This window comes from Sinohyriopsis cumingii, unplaced genomic scaffold (assembly GCF_028554795.1).
Source record: "Sinohyriopsis cumingii isolate HCF-2022 unplaced genomic scaffold, ASM2855479v2 utg003137l, whole genome shotgun sequence".
Classification (NCBI taxonomy): domain Eukaryota; kingdom Metazoa; phylum Mollusca; class Bivalvia; order Unionida; family Unionidae; genus Sinohyriopsis; species Sinohyriopsis cumingii.
This window is the reverse complement of record NW_028316404.1, coordinates 135,111-155,634: the sequence shown is the minus strand read 5'-3', so window position 1 is coordinate 155,634 and position 20,524 is coordinate 135,111. Positions and strand designations below refer to the sequence as shown.

Here is a 20,524-nt window from a genome sequence, read left to right as displayed (position 1 = left end):
TACTACCTGACAGTGATTGATATATAAAACTTAACATCTGATAGATAACATGTTACTGTTAACAGTGTAGACAGAGACTGTACACCGCGAAGAGTCAGAAGGAAACTTAACTTTATAATACATCAGGTCTAACAGTGAGATCATTAAATAAAAATCCAAATTAACAACGGTGGTGGTAAAGTGAATGTGAAAAGGAATGATAGGGAAGGCTGAAATAGAGAGATATTCTGTCCAGTATTTGGACATGTGTGACACAATCGGAATAAAGGTAACGTGCATGACGTTTCTGAGTTTCATTTATAAAGAGGATAATAATATACTGACACGCGGCAAGGCAGACAACTCGTATGCCAGATATATCCAAATTTTTGCCACCTTCCAAATTTTAATGTGAATGCCAGATAATTATTGAGAAAAAAATATTCTATTCGTTTATGCTCAAAATAGTTTTATAAAAATATTGTTAAATTATGCAATATCTTCAGCTTTTAAAGGATATAAACATACTAGGGTGCTAAGAGTATATATATAAAATACTTAACATCTGATAGATGACCTATATGTAGATATATAGAAACTTTAGTCCGATTGTAAATGTTTTCTTTAGCTATTCAAAAAAGAGGGATTACCGATATAACCATTAGTTATTTTGTTTAAGTTTTAAGACGATTTTAAAACTTGCGATGGCTTAGCGTTTCTGTTTAATACATGTCGTATATAAAGTTGGTACCACTAATCCAAAGATTTAAAATTATTATTGAGAATAACTCGAATGAAAACATAGGTCTGATTATGTTTAGAATACATTTAATATTCAGAGTAGGTTCAGCTTAATATAAAAATGTATTTACAAATATTAACACTCGAATACTCTCTCTCTCTCTCTCTCTCTCTCGTATATTGTCTCTCTCTCTTTTGCTCAATCAGCAACATTGTTTCCTTGCAATGGCTTCTTATGGTAGTATCCTCCCAAATCCGAAGGCCCCAAAGAGGATCAGTGAAACAGTTAGTGAACTTCGCCCTGCAATAATGAACATATGATATATATGAAAACTATTAATCTGTGTCTGCCTACAGTTCACACTCGGCGGTTTGTACGAAATGATTTAAATAATTGCCATTAGTACTCTATAAAGGAGTTCATGGTTTTCAAGTGTCGAATGCTATTATAGAACTTAAACAAATATCATTGTCTCCAACACATGTTGATATTCAGAATTTAGTTCTTTTTACTTTCTGATTTATTAATAGTGCTTTCCGCTTTGCTGCTCTAAACTGAAACCGTTCAATTACAAGTTTCGTCGGTCTTCCTTCTAAATAGTTCAAAAATATTTCGTTGCCTTCTTATACGTTCAATTTCTGGAAACAATCATCTTTCTTTCAGGGACATTTTCATGCATGTTACTCGAGATTTTCTAATAAACTAAGTATGCACAATTAATGTTTATAACATATGAAAATTACATTTTGAATCCGATATGTTCGGTTTTTAAAGGGTTACTGATAGCATTATTAAGTGGCAGGAAGTATTAGTAACTATATCAACCACTATAGGCAATATGTGTTAAAGATTTTGCATGTTTTCGTCATTACCTGTAGATGCACCTGACGTATTTGAATCATCAGTGTTATCTTCGGGCATAGTGTAGGGATTGATAACCCTGAAGGATGTCTCAAAAGTATCTGTGTGAGGCTGAATGGGCGCAGATCTTTTCCTCCTTGTACCTTTGCCCTGTGAATATATAAAAACACATATATATATTAGATCGTTAGATTTGTCTAGTTTGTAATTATTAAAATAAATCAAATGGATCAATGCTTTCGGTATCAGTCTTATTTAAGTAAGGTCAACAATGTAGTGACTTTGCTGTCTATAGCACGGTCGGAAAAAGGACTAGTAACCATTTACTTGTACACTCATCTGTATCATTAAACATATCATCCAGAGTTACTTGAGTTCACTTTAACATGAATACCTGTGAATTCATACTAATAAGTTGATATTTTTAGAATATCAGGTAACTATATACTCATTAATTTAGTTAATCAAATCATCGTATGTATCTGAAAATATATTTTTGATGATCAAATGCATATATGATAATGTATAAAGAAGCATGCTACACATTAATTGTTAAAACGAATGACAAATGTCAACAGGGTTTCATTATTTAAGGAAAGAAATAATACTTATTACAATTCTTCGCTTATCTTCAAATGCTTTGTTTCCTAAAATGTAAAACTGTTAAGTGCAACGTGAAAGACGTGTATATTGCCGAATGCATATTAGCTCATTTATTATGGATTGAATGTACGGATAATGAAAAGATGGACAAATGAATAAATACCTAAGCAAGTAGATAAATAAATAAAATACCATACTCAGATGATACTTACATGAATGTTGAAAGAACAGCTGCTGTCGTCATCCTGGCAGATTGTGATGGTGCAAATAACTGAGATAGTATTTGAATTCAGGAAATGAAAAGCATATAAAGTAGCTTCAAGTTTTGTGCGGTTTTGGTCTGTATGACTCGAAAAGGATGAAATAACATGGGCATCTTGAGTTGTCCTGTTGGAAAATAAAAAAAGAATTTGTATGATAGAGTTATGTTTTTTTCTCTCTACAAAAAGGAATAATTTAACTCGTGCACGAGCTTCACAAAACAAGTATGAATCTGAGCGTGAACAGACTATTACATTATTTTTTAAAGACAAGTCTTTGATAGTAATAATTTGTGAATATATGCTTGAATAAAGTGTCTCGCTTCTGCTCTATGAAATAAAGCAAGACATTTTACCTCTTTTAAATGTTATTCCGGTCAAGGCTGTAACATTCGATTATGTTTGGTTAGAATCGACAATTATAAACCATACCTGCCTTTCCCTTGTCAGCTGCAATTAGTTTTGAAAAATTGTTTTACTCTTTCAAATGCTTTGGTTAAAAGTGCATACATGATTAGTGGCCTTGATCATTACTGTTTGACAAATATAACGTTTTGCGTATATATTAAGTTTTAAATAAGTTCTGTTATGAAACACCTAGGACATCGAACTTTACCCTTTCCTATCACGCTACATTATGAATTTCAAATTAGCACTTTTGTATTCAAGTTTTGAGCAATTTTTCGAACATGACCCAATGACACAATTTTTAATGCCGTCATATTTCATTACGTAGATAATCACCAATCAGTCAGATAAATACCCGTTAACTATTAAATGCTTTGAATGAGCTTGATTCTTCAGTCCATTAGTAGCGATGCAGCTCGTTGCCAAGAAAGCTAATCCACCTGTAAGCACAAAAGCCAATTATAATCTGATTCACATCAATGAAGTGTATTGTTTTAATACTGCCCTTACATCTGACACTCAGTATGATCTATATTGTAAATACATTTTTTTATACCTTAATCCACTACATTTTTATTTTCTCAAGACCAGTACCAGTATTTGCTTAATTTTATTTAGTCATAACACAATATTATGTTAAAAGATATATATATATATATATATATATATATATATATATATATATATATATATATATATATATATATATATATATATATATATATATATATATATATATATATATATATATATATATATATATATATATCTGTGTGTGTATGTGTGTGTGCGTGCGTGTATGTGTGAGTGAGTGAGTGAGTGAGAGATAATTAATTGCCAGGTCGTCATGTGCTTGTGTCTGCTACACACGAGTACATATAGGACACACGGTACTAATTATACGGAAGAACTGTGAACCAGTCTAGAAATGGGTGAAATGATAGAGTATTTACGGGTTTGGTGGTCCATAATTGGTTAATAATAAAATTTAAAAATTTTAGGAAAAATATCTTTTGAGAGCTTGTCCTATATGTAATGTAAAAAAAATATAAACAAATTTCTACTATGCAATTTTAGCATTTGTACGGGCTTGACTCAGGTGTACTCAGTAATGAAAGTAGCACCTGATTCATTTGGTGCAGAATCAATAACACGTGTTTCATGCACATATATGTAAACAAAATGCCGCGGGTCATATGGTGTTCTTCACACATAAGCTTGCACCAAGGTTAGATGTGCATGGAGAATTATATGTCTCATCATCAGCACCCAGAAATTTTAAATTATTGAAATTTGAATATGATGGTGTTTCCATATGTTTCCTATTGGAGTTTAATTAGTACAGTGTGCCCTATAACACCGATTGATTAGTATCATTGTTTGGTTTGTAGTCGTATGAAATATGGTCTCAGGTGTGCAGGTAAGGCGATGGGTGCAGTTTATTTACTCGTTCGTGGACCTGGGTTCGAATCGCCGTGGAGTACGAATTAAATATTATCTAACCTATAAGATAGTATTATTTGTATTAATATATATATATATATATATATATATATATATATATATATATATATATATATATATATATATATATATATATATATATATATATATATATATATTTCATTCCAACACTGCCTGACTAATTTTATTACATGTATACACATTTAATTCTAATAGTTTCAATATCCGGTGATTGTAATGCATTTCTCACCGTTTCCCTCTATGATCAGGTGGAGCTCCTCTCCAATTATAACAGTTTCATTTGATCTGAGTTCTTTGCCTTCTTTACGCATGATTTTCATTGTCACGATGACTTCCTTCTGGTGCGTTTGGTTTATATGCAGTTCATTACTGTATATGAATACAATTACCGTATATGAATTCAAGTACCGTATATCAGTATAATTACTGTATATCAATGCAATTACTGTATATGAATACAATTACTGTATATGAATAAAATTACTTTATCTCAATACAATTACGTTATGTCAGTATGATTACTGTATATCAATACAATTACCTTATGTCAATATGATTACTGTATATCAATACAATTACCTTATGTCACTATGATTACTGTATATCAATGCAATTCATGTATATCAATAAAATTAGTGCAATAAGTATATGTCGATAAAATTTAGTGTTTACTGATGATAAGCAACATCCGGTACCGGAAATATAATAATTATACATTAGTGTTCAAATATATAAACTTATAATATAATATATGTTTTAGCGATACAAATATGGTAACTAATGACATAGTCTTGATAACACTGCATTTTGCTATTGATGGCATATAGCAGTTAGTTTGTATTTGGATTCAAAGTGACAACGGGTTTTCTACCCTTTCTGCTATGCAAGTGTTTCCTTAAGTTGGAAAATCAAGATAAATCTCTTTTAAAAATAGGGATGTTATTGTCTTGCGCTAACAAGCAATTGGTTTAAAAGAAACAAATAAACATGACATAAATAGATTGAAGAAAAAAATCAAACTAAACAAAAAACGATTAAAATGCGATAGTACATTTCATTTAAAACACGATGTGGAACGGAAGATTTTAATTTCAAAATTGCTTAATCGATCTTAAATCATAATACAACATCGGCATTGTGGAAACAAGTAACTGTCACTAACTGAATAATCTTATACTTTCTTTCAAATTTTGTTTTGTTGTCAATTCATACATTCATGTAATTATCATGAAACTTCTCTTCAATAAACCAATAAATAGAAAGTTGTAGGGACAATTTTAAAAAAATTCTAACAAACAAACTAAACGTTCAGCAATATTTTGTAAAGATATTGAAGCCGTAACTATCCACATGAATTGTATTGTCACAGCATGTTAACTCTTTTGGAAGGGCACATAATTCAAAACAACAGCTCATCATTGTGTATTGTAACCTTAACCTTAAACAAATGCGAAAATCCTTAATGAAAATAACAAAATTCTGTAAAGGGAAAATGAATAAAAGAATTCTCTTATTACACGAATCTATGTTTCTCATGCATCTGCAATTGACATGTGGGTTGACCTTTCAAACCTTTATTTTGCACACACTCTACTTACAATATTCACCTGACTACATTGCAAGCAATAGACACAATATAATCTGCTATTTGTACGAATATCTTTATCGTGAACACTGTAGCCTTTGTCTATAATACAGCTACTACTGAGTTGTCAAAATAGCTTATAATTCAAAAGAATGAGGATACGCGTGATGGCTTTAGATGATTTGTAACGTACTTATGTGGATATGCTTGTAAACAAAGCCGGCAAAATAGAAGTTAGAATGATTATCTGGTACGTTGTAGTTACAATTGTGAAACATAAGGCTCAAATAACTCACGGTGTGCGTTCTCAGTCAGCTGTTTGAAATTATTCTTCATACAGATGATCTTCTCGGCCATTGCACTAACATTTCTTATTGATTTTGGTTAATTTATATTTTTATAGTTAAGTTTTCAGTACAATTAACTTAGCTATATGTATTTGCTATTGCCGATTCATTATCTGTGATCTAAAACAAAAATTGATATACTAATTGTATGAGGTCGGGTTTTGTGTCCACTTTGCATACTTACGTTTCTGTAATGTTAATGGTTTTAGTTATATCCAAACCACCACGACGGATATTGTTACATTTCAGCTCATACATAGTCACATTGCTGCCTCCTAGCACCATGTCATCTGTTGTATTTTGACCCTCTTGCATAACAGTGATATTGACTGGCAGATTCTAAAAAGAAATCACTGAATTTGAACTGATTGAAACAGTCCTCATTTGGTGCTGAAACTAAACAAGAATTCCTGTCCGTGGATGGCAAAATTTCTAACATTGTCTGCAATGGCAAATAAACATGGCAGCTTAACTAGCTTTTTTCCTGTCAAGCTGTGATAGTGATCATAGCAAGGTAATACTGAGCCATATCATTAAAAGATTATGTTCCTACGGTGTCATATATATATATATATATATATATATATATATATATATATATATATATATATATATATATATATATATATATATATATATATAATTTATAAGTCAGGACAGTGACCGCAACTTATTTTAAAGGACACCTTTACATTGTTTTATAGTGTACTTGTATATATGGAGCAGCTCAAAATTAGAGTGTAAATGTTACCTACCAAATTACAGTCTTCTATTGTGAATATCACCACTTGAGCGTTTACAGATTTATCCACCGTGCACATAGAATGCGTGTCATTCCCCTCAGCGTAAATAGACCCATATAAGTCTTTGTCCTGTCCAGTAATGATAATTTTGCCATCATTTGTACACTCTGAAAAAGAGTAAAATGAAATAAGGAACAATCACTCAAGATATCAATAGTTATATCAATTAATCAATATATATATATATTAACCCTTACTATACCAATACTCTTATATCCAATAAGTCCACTCACACCAAGGAGCCTTTAGCTGTCTGTTTGATTAGCAATCAATAAAGAATCTATGTTGTGTTTTGGACCGAGACATGGAAATCCCAAGCCGCGTGGAGAGACATATAATGTAACCCCATGACTGGGATTTCCTTGTGAATTTCAGATGTTATATTCATGTTGCACTAATTTGATCTCAGGATGCCACCTTAGAAGCGCAACCATAAAATCTGTTTTTCACTATGATATCGCGATCCAGATGAACATGTTATAATTACATGTGCTTTAAGATGTAATTAGTTACGAATTGTGGAGGAAAAGTATTGCCAATCGTGATAATAATTACAGATTAACGTTATAATTTAAACCTTGAAGCTAGAAATTTAACAAAATTTGAATTCATGTTTTCACTTTAGTTTGTTAGAAAATATATTGCGAGTGTGTTCAGCACTAATTATTAGAGACGAAATGTTGGATTCGATGCAAATATCAACAGTTATTCGACAAAAGGTACATTTAACCATTTATTTTATGTCCGTTTAATCTTACATGTCTGATCTGGCGTTCGATTCAGATGTTCAATCTGTACTTCGGTATAGCTTACCTAAAATTTCCGTATCGCACACTCATTCTGGAGTTACTTTTACAACTTAAACTGTTCGATAACAGGCCATTATAAAATATCGGGAACGATATATTGCTATACATTGCATTGTAAAAATATGTCAGGTTTTGTAATTTTAAGAAATGCAGTCATACTGAGTGAAAATGGACGCTTTTGCAGCTCGGGATAATGGGAGAGTACCGTAAGCAGCGACACCAGTTTATGCGCATTGCCCGGTATCTAGGCTGCGATATTGGAGTTGATAAGGCGTACAATACTATAGTGGACAGCATGTTGGACAATGCATTCGCAGATGAAAGTAGTGTGCAGTGTGGCATTAAGCATGGGGGTTGGGCAAGTACTGTACCGCTGAAATACTGTATTGAAACTATTACAACAAAGTAAGAACGACTTAGGAAGTCATGTGACGATTCAAGGCATGGTCAGAAATGTCCAAAGTTTTGAGAAACTATATTCTACGTTTAATTTCCAAGAGACATTCCACAATGCCAATCATCTAAAATATCAAACATAGCTAAAATACATGTCAGCTTTAGAGTCTACAAATATGATTTGCAAAATGATAAAATTACGGAAGAATCAAATTTGTGTAGTAAATATGATGATGAAACTGACAAACGTGTCATCATAAAGTGGACGTATTACACAGAGCACCAGCTGTTTTGATGTTGACGCAGATATTAGAACAATTACATCTTGTTACAGTGTTAATGAGACTCTTTTAACACTCGGGCACACTGAAGAACTTTACGTTTATATTTTACAATCTTGCAAACAGTTCAAATAGAATATAGAGAACTAAAAAGAACAAATTTGCAATATTGTTTAGAATTTTCTTGCAAAATATTTACTAAAAATATTAAAAATCTATACACCATGTTAAAATGAGATTTACATGGGAGCTGGGTTTCTACTCAGTAAGCAATTGTAAGAAAAAAGTGTTCTTACTAATTCAAACCTATGCTCCATTTGAGAAATAAGGAAGAAATTCACTTGCCTATTACTGCAGGTTAAATACATTCATATGTCCCATAAAGCGTTTTTTAAAATGTTCAAAATAAAGAGTAAATTCATTTAAGCCTAGCCATATGATAAAATGATATATAATAAACACTAAACCACACTAGTGTTTTGTCCCGAATCAGGAAAAGGACGGTTTTAATAAGGTTTAAAAAAACATACGTTTCAGCGATACAGCCTCTACAAAACTTAGCCTATCAAACTCGCTTTATCCCCCCAACCGGGACAAAACTCGCATGCATTGTTGTCTCGGTATGAAAGCTCTAGACATAAATGTACCAAGGTTAGCACAGCTTAGCAACAACAATCTGAATTATTGCTTTTTGGGTGGGAGGTAACATAGTGCCTAATTTTACAACATTTTGATCGGACTTGAGAGAATTTTTTTATTATAAGCTTGAAAATACCGAAATTCAGACTGTAATTTGTCAACGTTTTGAAAGAAAGCATACTGAATGGTAAATGTTTACTTTCATGTTAATTTCAATAAAACAAATACATACAGCGATCAGCATAACAGAATATTATTGAATGAATTTAGGTGCGAAATACATTACCATATGTCAAGGAGTAGTCTTGAATTGGTGTCTGAAAACGACAGAATGTAAAAATACTGACGAATTCATCGATTTAAACCATGTCCTTCATTTATATGCAATTTACTGTGACGGTAGAAGATATTATTATATTTTAATGTTAGAATTAAAGTATTCGACGAGTGTAGATATAGTTAAATCTGACTGTAACAAGTTTGTTGAAAGAGTTGAGGGTGAATGAATACATTAATGTGTATACAAAATAAGGTGAACAGGTAATGCTTTAATACCTTACCACTTCCGCAATTTGCAAAATAAAAATAAAAAACAACAGGAGACGAAGCAATCCAAAATGAAGAAGGAAGACGAACATTCATCGCCAAGTGTTGAACTCCATGTTCACTTAAACTGCTGCTATAATTTACGGTTCGTGGTGGTCCTTATCACCTAATGTTTACCTTAGTAGTCATGGAAGATAAGCATTAATGGCAGTGGGGAAGGAAAATATTTGGCGAGCGATCATTCAAGTGAATACTTCGAATAATAATCAAATATTGCAAGAATTGTCTTCCACAGATTTACTCGTGTTATGTTTCCTGGTTTGCATAAATTAATTAGATATCATGGAAATGCTATAATTGATTTTTCTAAGCCACTTAAATAATTGTTAGGAACAATGGAGCGTTTCTGACAAATTTCATGCGGGAGGTCGTGAGTTCGATCCCCGTCCGAGTCATACAAAAGACTGACAAAAATGGTAGTAACAGCTGCTTCGCTTGGCGCTCAGCATTAAGAGGTTAGTGTTAGGAATGGTCGGCAGGTGTCAGGATAATGTCACTGGGTGGGATATCACTATAAACTGCCACAATGCAGACATCGTAGCGATATGACTGAATAAATGTTAACCCTACGTTAAAATTCCAAAATTAAACACACACGCACGCACACATACACACACACACACACACACACACATGCAGATTTTAAAACAAAATTAAACGTATCGAGCAAACGATGTACATTACGAGAAGTGTAATTACCCTTGCTGAGGCATGACAGATAACTGCTGTGAGCAAGATTACGTTGTGAAGGGTATACATTTTTCTTTTGTGTTGTCAAACTGTAATTCTGAAAATATACATGAACTTCAAATATACAGATGTAACATGGATCTTTCAAACTTGACATTAACACCATCGACATACACACAATGTGAACACGCTGTGCAATATTTTAGTAGTGCAAATTTATACACATGTGCATTAGCAAATAAGCCATATAGTTATTAAAACAAGCATATAAATGCAATCATTTTCTCTATAATGTTTTTTAAAATTTCTTTATTGAACGGTTCACAGTTAGCGATCATTACAAGGATATTTCATATTATATATTAGATACGAAAATGCCATAGAAAAAATGCAATGATGCCTAAAATGTTCATGATAATGGTCATATATATATATATATATATATATATATATATATATATAGTATTGTATTAGAGTGATATATTTATATTCTTATTATCATCATCATTATTATTATTATCATTATTGTAAGTATTATTATTGTCATCATCTATCAGATCATCAATACGAGTAATCTAACAAAAACGTTTCCTTTGTTATTTATATCTAGAGACCGAGTTTAGTTACGTAATTAGAAACATATACATTACTTATAACAAATGTACTGTTGCCTGCATATGCATGCATAGGTAGAGACCAAAATTAAATTCACAAACATCTTCTAATTCATTCCTTTGCAATCCTTTATAAACCAGTCTCTTGTTTGTCTCAGAATAAAGACCACACAAAACGAAAGTGAAAAGACAGATACCTGATATAGTGAATCAGTAATGACTTGTTTTGCAATAATTCCAAAATGCTACGTTTTCGTTTATTTACCGGCTCATTCCTATACAAAACGTCATTTTAATTGGATACCCACCCCCCAAAAAATAGATCTAATGTTGAAACTTACCTTAGCTAAAATTGTAACGCTTACCATCATATATTTTCTAGGACGTATATATTGATGAATGAATTATTGAAATGCGCAGGCGCAAAGTTATGGATATAGAACCCATTGCAGAAATTTGTTTGCCAGTAAAGGTATACATGGATAAACTTTGCTTCACACTACCTCTGCAAATTAACACACTAAGCGAATATACTTAAACTCTACCCAAAATAAAAGTTTGCACATTGTTTTTGATGAAAGCGTTTTAAATTTTGTTTTAAAATGTAGCTGTGACAGTCTTTATTCAAGTCAGCAACTATCACATCCTGATGGCCCCATCTTAAGCGACAGTGGGCGTCGTCGGTGATCAGAAGACCATTTTAAATATTTAAGAAATTAGCTGTGAAATGGAATTGAAAAGGATTCAGGGACCTTTCCAGTTGATTTACACTACGTATGATAAAAAAATGCTTGCAAATATTGTCATAGAAGGTAGAGAGTTTACAATCTTTATTGCCAATATCGACAATTCATTGCACACAGGATGAACCGCCATACAGAAGCTTGACAGTTTATTATACAACTAGGTTAATTACCCGTCCTCATACGGGAACAAGAAATATAAAATAAAACAAAAATTGGGATAAGCATGCTTTAAAGAAAGTTGGAACATTAAAGTATAATAAAGCATTTTTAAAGTTTGGATGCCACTGCGAGTTTCGAACTCATGACCTATTTGTAGCCGGATTGCTTGTCCTAGGACGGGAGTTATAAAAAGAAGCTTCAACATGAAAGATGAAACAAGGAAATCACAAAAATTTGGAATGAGCTGATTTAAAATAAAGTTTGAACATAAAAATACAACGAGTAAGACTAAAATTGGCATTCTGTCGCGAGTGTTGAACGCATAATTGGCAAGTAGTATGTAGAGAGAAAGACAGAAAGATAAATGTGGGTCTTTATATGTACGATGCATGAACGGCCCATAGAAACGCGAAGTTCGTAATGGAAAATGCGTAATCGGCTTCAAGAAATAAATAACATAACGTTATTATGTAATTAAATGTGAAATAGTGGAAATGAATATTTACTAGAGAAATCTGGCTTCACTTCCTTCAAGTTTCTATAAAGTTATTTCCCCTTTAGTCTATGACAAACAATGATAAACCAGCGGTGATGCACTACTGCATCGGACTTGTTTTGCTGTCGGATACGATTAAATAGTTTATTGTATGTTACAAATGCAATTTGCTGCAACAAATCCTATCGCTCTCTTAAGTAACTGATATTTATATAATCAGCCTGCGAAGTGAATCTGCAAAAAGTGGGAGTGTGATTGCGGGGGAGTGCGGGGGGGGGGGGGGGGGGGGCTGAAGAGTGAGTTTAGTCTTCTACGCTTCCACTCTGGAGAAAGAATGGTCTATCAAAAATAAAAATTCTGCTCCTGTGTATATACCAGCTATATTTATTTTCTTGAAGTACCACAAGCGATATATTTTAAGTCGTTGATTCGTCACTCATAATCATATTACGTTTCTGTCCCACTTGTTGAAATATATCCGATATGTATGTATCCTGTGTATATGGTAACCATTTATACAAATATTGCTAAAAATACAAGAAGGGAGCATGGTGTTATGAACTGATACATTCTACTTTCCTTCATGACATGGTACGATTCTAACCAGTCACAACTTTCTTTTATAGAACATCCTGGTACAAAACAATATAATTATAATTTTACATTTAATATTTCACCCAGAATGTTCACTGGTAATAACGAAATTCAATTTCTCAGTAAATCTGATTGAGAAATGAAGCTAAGAAAATTATAACTTACCTGGAGAAATACTACCTAGGTGTTAATATGTGTGCTATTTATCGACTCTATTCACTAATACTTCTCAGGGGTCTGCCTGCTTATATATCCACCTTTACTTGCTATCAACTCCGCCTTTTAATTCCTGAAATGTTATCATGTGACCAGATATATCGATTCCAAGAAGACGCGATCAATAGCACTGCCTGATGTCAGAAATGTATTCACTACTTGAATCAACCTGACATGTAACAGAACTCCCGGTTATTAAACTTCTTACAAAGGTAAAAAGGATTTTACTCAATTTTTTCAATAAAAAACATTATTTCAGAAATGCAAAACAACAATTCTGGGGCTAAGTCTGCATTTAGAATAAAGACGAGTAAGTCTGTGCAAATACAATTCTCATTCCATAAGTCCTTTACTACCTTTGAGTCCATTGCGTTTAGGCTGGAAACAAAGCAATTTTATTCTTAGCACTGATAACACGAATTGAAGCAGATCACATTAAGGGTGGTTATCATTGTATTAAAGTTCTTGTTCTGGCACCAGCATCAACTCTGTATAATTAGTCAGCTCTTCATATGTGCAAAGAATGCTTTCATCCATATACATAACTATGTTTAGCTAGTTATGTTATGATTTGTTGCATTATTATACAATCAAAATTATACAAACGGCACCATATCGTGGTGGCCCCGAGTGGGCGAGTGGTCTAAAGTGCCCCCTGTTACGGATCACTGCCATCTCACATCTGTCGACGTGAATGCGAGTCTCGGATTCAGCCAATGTGGGTATGTGAGAAAGCTTGCCAGTAGCTTCTCGTGGGTCGGTGGTTCTTTCCGTGGTTTTCCCGGATTCTTTCTCCACCATTAATACTGGCCGCGATGTATAGCCTATCGTGTGCTGAAAAATGGCGTTAAACCCAACAACAACAACAACAACAACATATCGTACTTTTTGCGTATACTCTGAAAACCCGTGGTTGTTACCGGGATGGTCCAATGTTGCAAAGTATTTTCCCAGTCATACAATTGATTTCTGCTACTATACTTATATGGTAGCGCTACTGGTTACAATTTCACCTCGCTGGTGCATAGTGCTAGCTTATTTTCTATACGGGTCTCAATACTGTGTGTGTGTGTGTGTGTGTGTGTGTGTGTGTGTGTGTGTGTGATTCCAATTTAATGCGGAGAACAAACGTCGGCTTGGTAGTACAAAACTGGGGGAAGTCGTTTAGGAATATTAAGGGCAACTCAATGAAGGCATGCCGGCCCAAACGCTTGATACGGAACCTCTACGTGGAGAGCCACTCAGACCCGATAATGGCAGAGCAGAAACCATCGGAAAACGTCAACTTGTTATAGGAAAATGTGGAGTCAATCCGGGTCATCTGTATGGCCAACAAACATAATCACGATCAAAGGGGTATAGTTGTTCTGGTGGTAGTGACTGCTCTGCAGCAGGAGTTTCAGACTAATCATATAATATTTTCAATAACTTCTGCAGCAGTTTTCACCCCAGCTACTCGTCCAACAAAACAATATCGGGGCGATCAGCCATGCAAGCTGAGGACGAACTGGAAGAATGTTTATAAATAATACAATCCCACTAAAGCAGAGGGATATTCCTCTTGATCTCGCCAATAACAATTACGACGAAGACCTAGAGTAAGCTTGTAGAACTTCCACCAATGTCAGATCGTTAGGCACAAGAGACTAACCGGTGGAGAGAGCGATAGCCTTTTGATAATCACTTTGTGTTACATGGACATACAACACAATTTATTTTACTATATGTTCTCTACATTTGTTTTTCAGTACTGATCTTTCCACTGTCTGACGATCAAATGCAAATACAAATCATATCATAATCTAAAATACCTTCAAAGATGACTTCTCGGTGAGGTTCTTGTTAAAGGTTGACCTGCTCTTTTTTGAGATGCTGGGCTGTCCACATTGCAGCATGTAAACAGAACACATATTTCACGTCCGGATCATCACCAAGGCCTTATTACTCACTGTGCACTGTTGCCGAAATAAGCACAGACAACAAAACCCTGAGCTCATATTATCAAGAATAAACAGTTACCTTTAAATCCCTATTAAAAATGCGTAAATAAAACTCTTCTATCACCACCAAAATGAGAGAGGAAAAATGTTCTAAAAATAGACTAGAACTACATTCGTAGGTACTGAACTGGAAGTATTAATTGCAACCCGATTCCACATCGCGAATGGGTTTCAAATACGCCAGCAGTGCCAATCTGAATTGCAACCACAATAGGGCATTTTTCACTCCTTTTCATATCATCTTGTAGATCATTTTCTTTCGCTGATGTACTTGTGCCGCTTTGGCAGTCTCACCCACGCAAGGTCTATGATACAACCTTTCATACCAGAATGACTCTCAGCATATGGTGCGTTTACTGTATTTTTAAAGACCCCAATACTAAAATATAAAAAGATCGTACTTAGGAAATTACGATTGAATCGTTTAACAGGTAGGACCAATTGAAAGCATAATTCCCTTTAAATAATTGAGGGAAAATAACATATCGATATAAGTATTAACATGAAACATTTAGCTTTGGAAAGATAATACGTTTTGAAATGTAACATATGCAGAGATACTACCTCACAAACAAGCCTCGCAAAATTAGTAAATACAAATCAACACAAGGCAAGCACTTCATTAGAAGGCAAGTCATAGAAAGTTTTTATTGATCGCAGAGGGAAAAAAGAACATACACCCGAAACGATATCAAATAAACAACACTGTAATATATATGAAAACATGGTAATGCAAGGAAAAGTAAGAACTTGATTTAAAGTATCACATCAGTAAAAATAATGTAGCTAAAATGTAACAATATGAAGATATATTCAATTACATTTCAAAACAATGAAATTCAAATAAAGTTATAAAAACTAGATATTTTGTAAAGATAAAAATGCTAATGATAATCACATATATGTTTTTGAAATTTTTTAGACATTTAATATTATTTGAAGCTTAGTTTTAAAAATTATTTCACAACTATACGCACATATGCTCAAATAAATATGTCCTTATTGTGGTTAAAAATTTTACCATATACGGCCTTCACGCATTAGTGAAACCTTCAGTAACAAAGAGTTAACATGCAATAACCAAAATCAGAACAAAAGCTTTAAATCATCTGGTTGAAATAGAAACAACACCTTCCAAACTAGATTAATAAATTAAATTTGCTAACTAATCTTAACAAATTTAGCGTAGCAACTACATTTAGCGATGCCAACTTATAATGCACTGTAACTAGCCGAGTTTTTTCGCACACAAACCATTAAGCAGATTGGGTAAATACATTTAATATTTTTCAGTAAAGACTCCATGATAAAATAGGGATCACAGTGAGAACGTGACATTTTAGCAGACCAACCATGTAAACTGGGTAATGTAGGAAAAGCTGGTTATTGATCTCTTACCGGCATTTGATAACAAAATCCCTTCAAAAATAGGTATGTCAGTTTAGGAATTTCATTTTGATATCTATCGGCGAAAATAGATGATTGTAAGATACATTAAATCGATGAGGATTCATCAAAATTAAATCGTAATAGCACGGGTATTTAGCAATTTAAATTTAATTTGGTCTGCAACTAAACTAAAATTACTTCCGTAACATGATTTGAGATATATCAATGTAAAAAACACCCAAGATATTTTCTTAAAATAAAAACAAACGCTTAAAGCTAAAAAAAAAAATAAACAAGATCTTCGTGTCCCTGCATCTGCTATTATTAATGTCGCTTACACACGTACGTAGCTGGTGAGGTTGAATACATGTAGAATATATTCAGCTGATGAAATGCATTTCTACATGATGATCATACATCGGTTGTGTTGTATCTGCATGAGTAAATAACAAAACATTTCACACAGTCAACCATGACAGTCTCAAATACTGGCAAAAGCTAATGAAGGTATTACGTTAAGAGAGAAAGGATACGACACAGATGGAAACATCAACATAACATTCTAACAATACACAACAGATTAAAAAGTGAAACTATATTAACATAGATGATCTATCATAAGTTCTGTCCGCGTATACTGACGATACATTATTTACTCTTGATGGTTCAGAAAAGATCCAAAGTGGTTCACAATGATCAATGGCTTTCGATTGATGAGTTAGAGAAGCAAAGGTGACATCATCAAAAGTCTGAACAATACATGCATCAACCAAATGAATAGTTTCCTTACCATCATCATTCCCGAGAGCAATATCTCTAGTAACTGCATAAGCCGGGAATAAATCAGGGACTTAATGTTCACTAGGTTCATCCCTTTGATCCAAACAAGGCTAGCCAGTTACAGATGGATTAACCATGACCTTACGTCTAGCTAAGTCATTGCCTAGCAATAAATAAACACTCTCAATGGGTAAAGAATTCAAAAGCGCCAATAGTGTTTGTGTGGACAGTGGTAGATGCTTTATCTGCTCGGGAAATGGACGCACCCGCCCATCCACGAGTCTACTGCTGCCTTGCAGTTCGGCTTTGGTTAGCCAAAGGCTAATGGAGTCAACCCTCTAATAAAATCTGGAGTGGAGACCCTATGGCAGCTGGACGACGTACTACATCCCCTTCTGGCAACTCCTTGGTCTGGAGAGGAATGGCTCCGCCAGACGACTCTTGTCCAAGACACACTGATAATGCTGGACAAATCTGAACTTACCATACCGGATCGGTCGTCGCCCGGGTCAACAAGGATCACGCCTGCCGTTGTCCACGAGGACGGAGGTGACAAGTGTGCTAATGGTACTCGGCATGAAATCAGAGCGAGAGACAGCATTGCCATCGCCACCTGGAACATTAGAACTCTGGCGCAAATTGGAAGACTCCAAGAGTTGGCACACGAGTTGGAACACTACACATGGCACATTCTGGGACTCTGTGAAGTTAGATCGAAAGCCCTTGGAGAACACCAAACCGAAGATGGGCATATATTATACTATAGTGGAGAATGTGACAAGTCCATAAATGGAGTAGGCTTCTTTGTAAACAAAGCCATCAAGGGATCTGTGCTTGAATGCTGCCCCATATCTAGCAGAATCATTTCCATTCGTCTGAAAGCATCTCCCTTTAACATCATAATTATCCAAGTCTATGCTCCAACTACCGATCATCATGATGAAGAAATATAGGCGTTTTACAACTAACTTCATGGTATTCTAATCATGGTCAGTAAAGAAGATATCCGCATTATCCAATGAGTGTAGAATGCCAAAGTTGGCAAATATGCTCTAAAAGACTGGGAAGATCATTTTGGACCTTCTTGCAAAGAGCTTACCAATGAAAGAGGGAGACGGCTGTTTGAGTTTGCAAGCTACAACACATTGGTACTAGCCAACACCCTTGGCCAACGGAAAGCTTCAAGATGCTGGACATGGCACACAAAATGGAACCCATCACAACCAGATCGACTACATACTGGTTCAAAACCGTTACCGATCTGGCATCAATAGAGTAAACACAATGACGTTCCCAGGTGCTGATGTTGGGAGTGATCACGACCTCGTGATTATGAACTTCCGAGTGAGGCTAAAGAACATTAACAAGCCAAAAAACATTAGACTCAAATTCAACCTCGAACAACTGAAGGACCCTAACATCTGCAAGTCAATCAAAGCCAGAATTGTAGGAAACGTTGCTCAACTCCTTGTGATGGATGGTGTTGTTAAAGTGATGACAGACACTTTCAACACAGTCATGACAGCATCAGGCCTCAATAGCCCAAAGAAAAACCCTGTGTTACAGAAGAGATTCTGAAGTTGTGTAATGCCCGAAGAGACCTCAAAAACACCAGACACACAACAGGGGCAATGGAGTACCGAGAAATAAACAACAATATCGGAAAAATTCCTCGAAGAAAGCAAAAATAGACTGGATTGGACAAAAGTGCACAAAAATAGAAAGGAGTCTGATAAAGAATAACAGCAAAAATTGAGAAAGACCTCACTCGACAGAAGCAACCTAGAGTCAGTGCCATTCAAGACGACAATGGAAAATACCTAAATGAAGCGAGCGACATTGCAGTAAGATGGACTGAGTATTGAAAAGAACTCTACAACCATCAGTCCACATGAGACACAGATGTTCTTGAAGTTCCAAAACTCCTTAAATGATGATGATTTCTCCATTCTCAAAGACGAGGTGGAGTCAGCAATAAGAGCACTGAAGAATGGGAAGGCAGCTGGAGTAATCAACATCCCAGCTCAACTTATCAATCAGTGATAGAGCTATTAACAAAAATCTGCAACAAGATCTGGCAGACAGGTGAATGGCCAACACAGTGGACCCAGTCAATGATTATAACACTCCCCAAAAAAGGCAATCTCCAGCTGTGCCAAAATTACAGAACTATCAGTTTGATCAGCCATGCTAGAAAGGTGATGCTGAAGATCATCTTGAACAGACTGAAACTACAAGCAGAAGAAATAATCGCTGAAGAACAGGCCGGGTTCCGTAGTGGAAGAAGCACAACATATCAAATATTCAATCTCAAGGTTCTGTGGGAGAAGTAGTCGCAACACCAACAATACATCTATCATGATTTCAAAACTGCCTTTGACAGAGTGTGGCATGAGGCTTTGTGGGCCACAATGAAGAAGTACAACATGGGTCAAAAGTTGACCAATAGCATCAAGCTGCTGTACGCCAAGGCTACCAGTGCAGTAACTGTCCAAGGTTCTATGGGGGACTGGCTCCAGACAACAGTCTGAGTACATCAAGACTGTCTCCTATCACCCACGATTTTCAACATCTACTTAGAGCGCATCATTGGAGAGCGTAACATCACCAACATACGCTTTGCAGACGACATTGATTGGCTGGCAGGCAGTGAAGACGAGCTTGCCAAAATAGTGAAGATCCTGGATGAAACATTTTCCAGATTTGACATGAAGTTAAGCGCAGGGAAGACAAAGATGATGAAAACTAGTGGCAAACAGATCTCAGCCACGATTAAAGTCAGAGGACAGGAACTAAAAACAGTGAGCCAGTTCAAATATATTGGTTCCATAATCACCGAAGAGGGATCAAGAGCAGATATTTTGTCAAGAGCAGCACAAATAACGGCAGCTATGTCAAAGCTAAGACCCATCTGGAGAGACAAGAATATCTGTCTAAAAACTAAAATCAGACTATTGCGAGCACTAGTCATCTCAATCTTTTTATATTCATGTGAGGCCTGGACCCTGATAACAGAATTACACCGAAGAATCCAGG

The 20,524-nt window shown here is 34.8% G+C and overlaps 1 protein-coding gene across 1 annotated transcript; it reads right to left on the bottom strand.

Moving 5' to 3' along the window:
• Positions 1-790: 790 nt before the first annotated feature.
• LOC149769870 (uncharacterized) lies at positions 791-13,387 on the bottom strand. Its single transcript, XM_089949710.1, has 10 exons — positions 13,269-13,387; positions 10,504-10,591; positions 9,485-9,515; positions 7,026-7,180; positions 6,455-6,609; positions 4,568-4,707; positions 3,209-3,293; positions 2,398-2,572; positions 1,594-1,732; positions 791-1,021 (listed from the first exon to the last, which is right to left on the bottom strand). The coding sequence occupies exons 2-10, from the start codon at positions 10,561-10,563 to the stop codon at positions 954-956; spliced, it is 1,008 nt and encodes a 335-aa protein (XP_089805836.1). The 5' UTR covers positions 10,564-10,591; positions 13,269-13,387; the 3' UTR covers positions 791-953.
• Between the last annotated feature and the right edge of the window lie 7,137 nt (positions 13,388-20,524).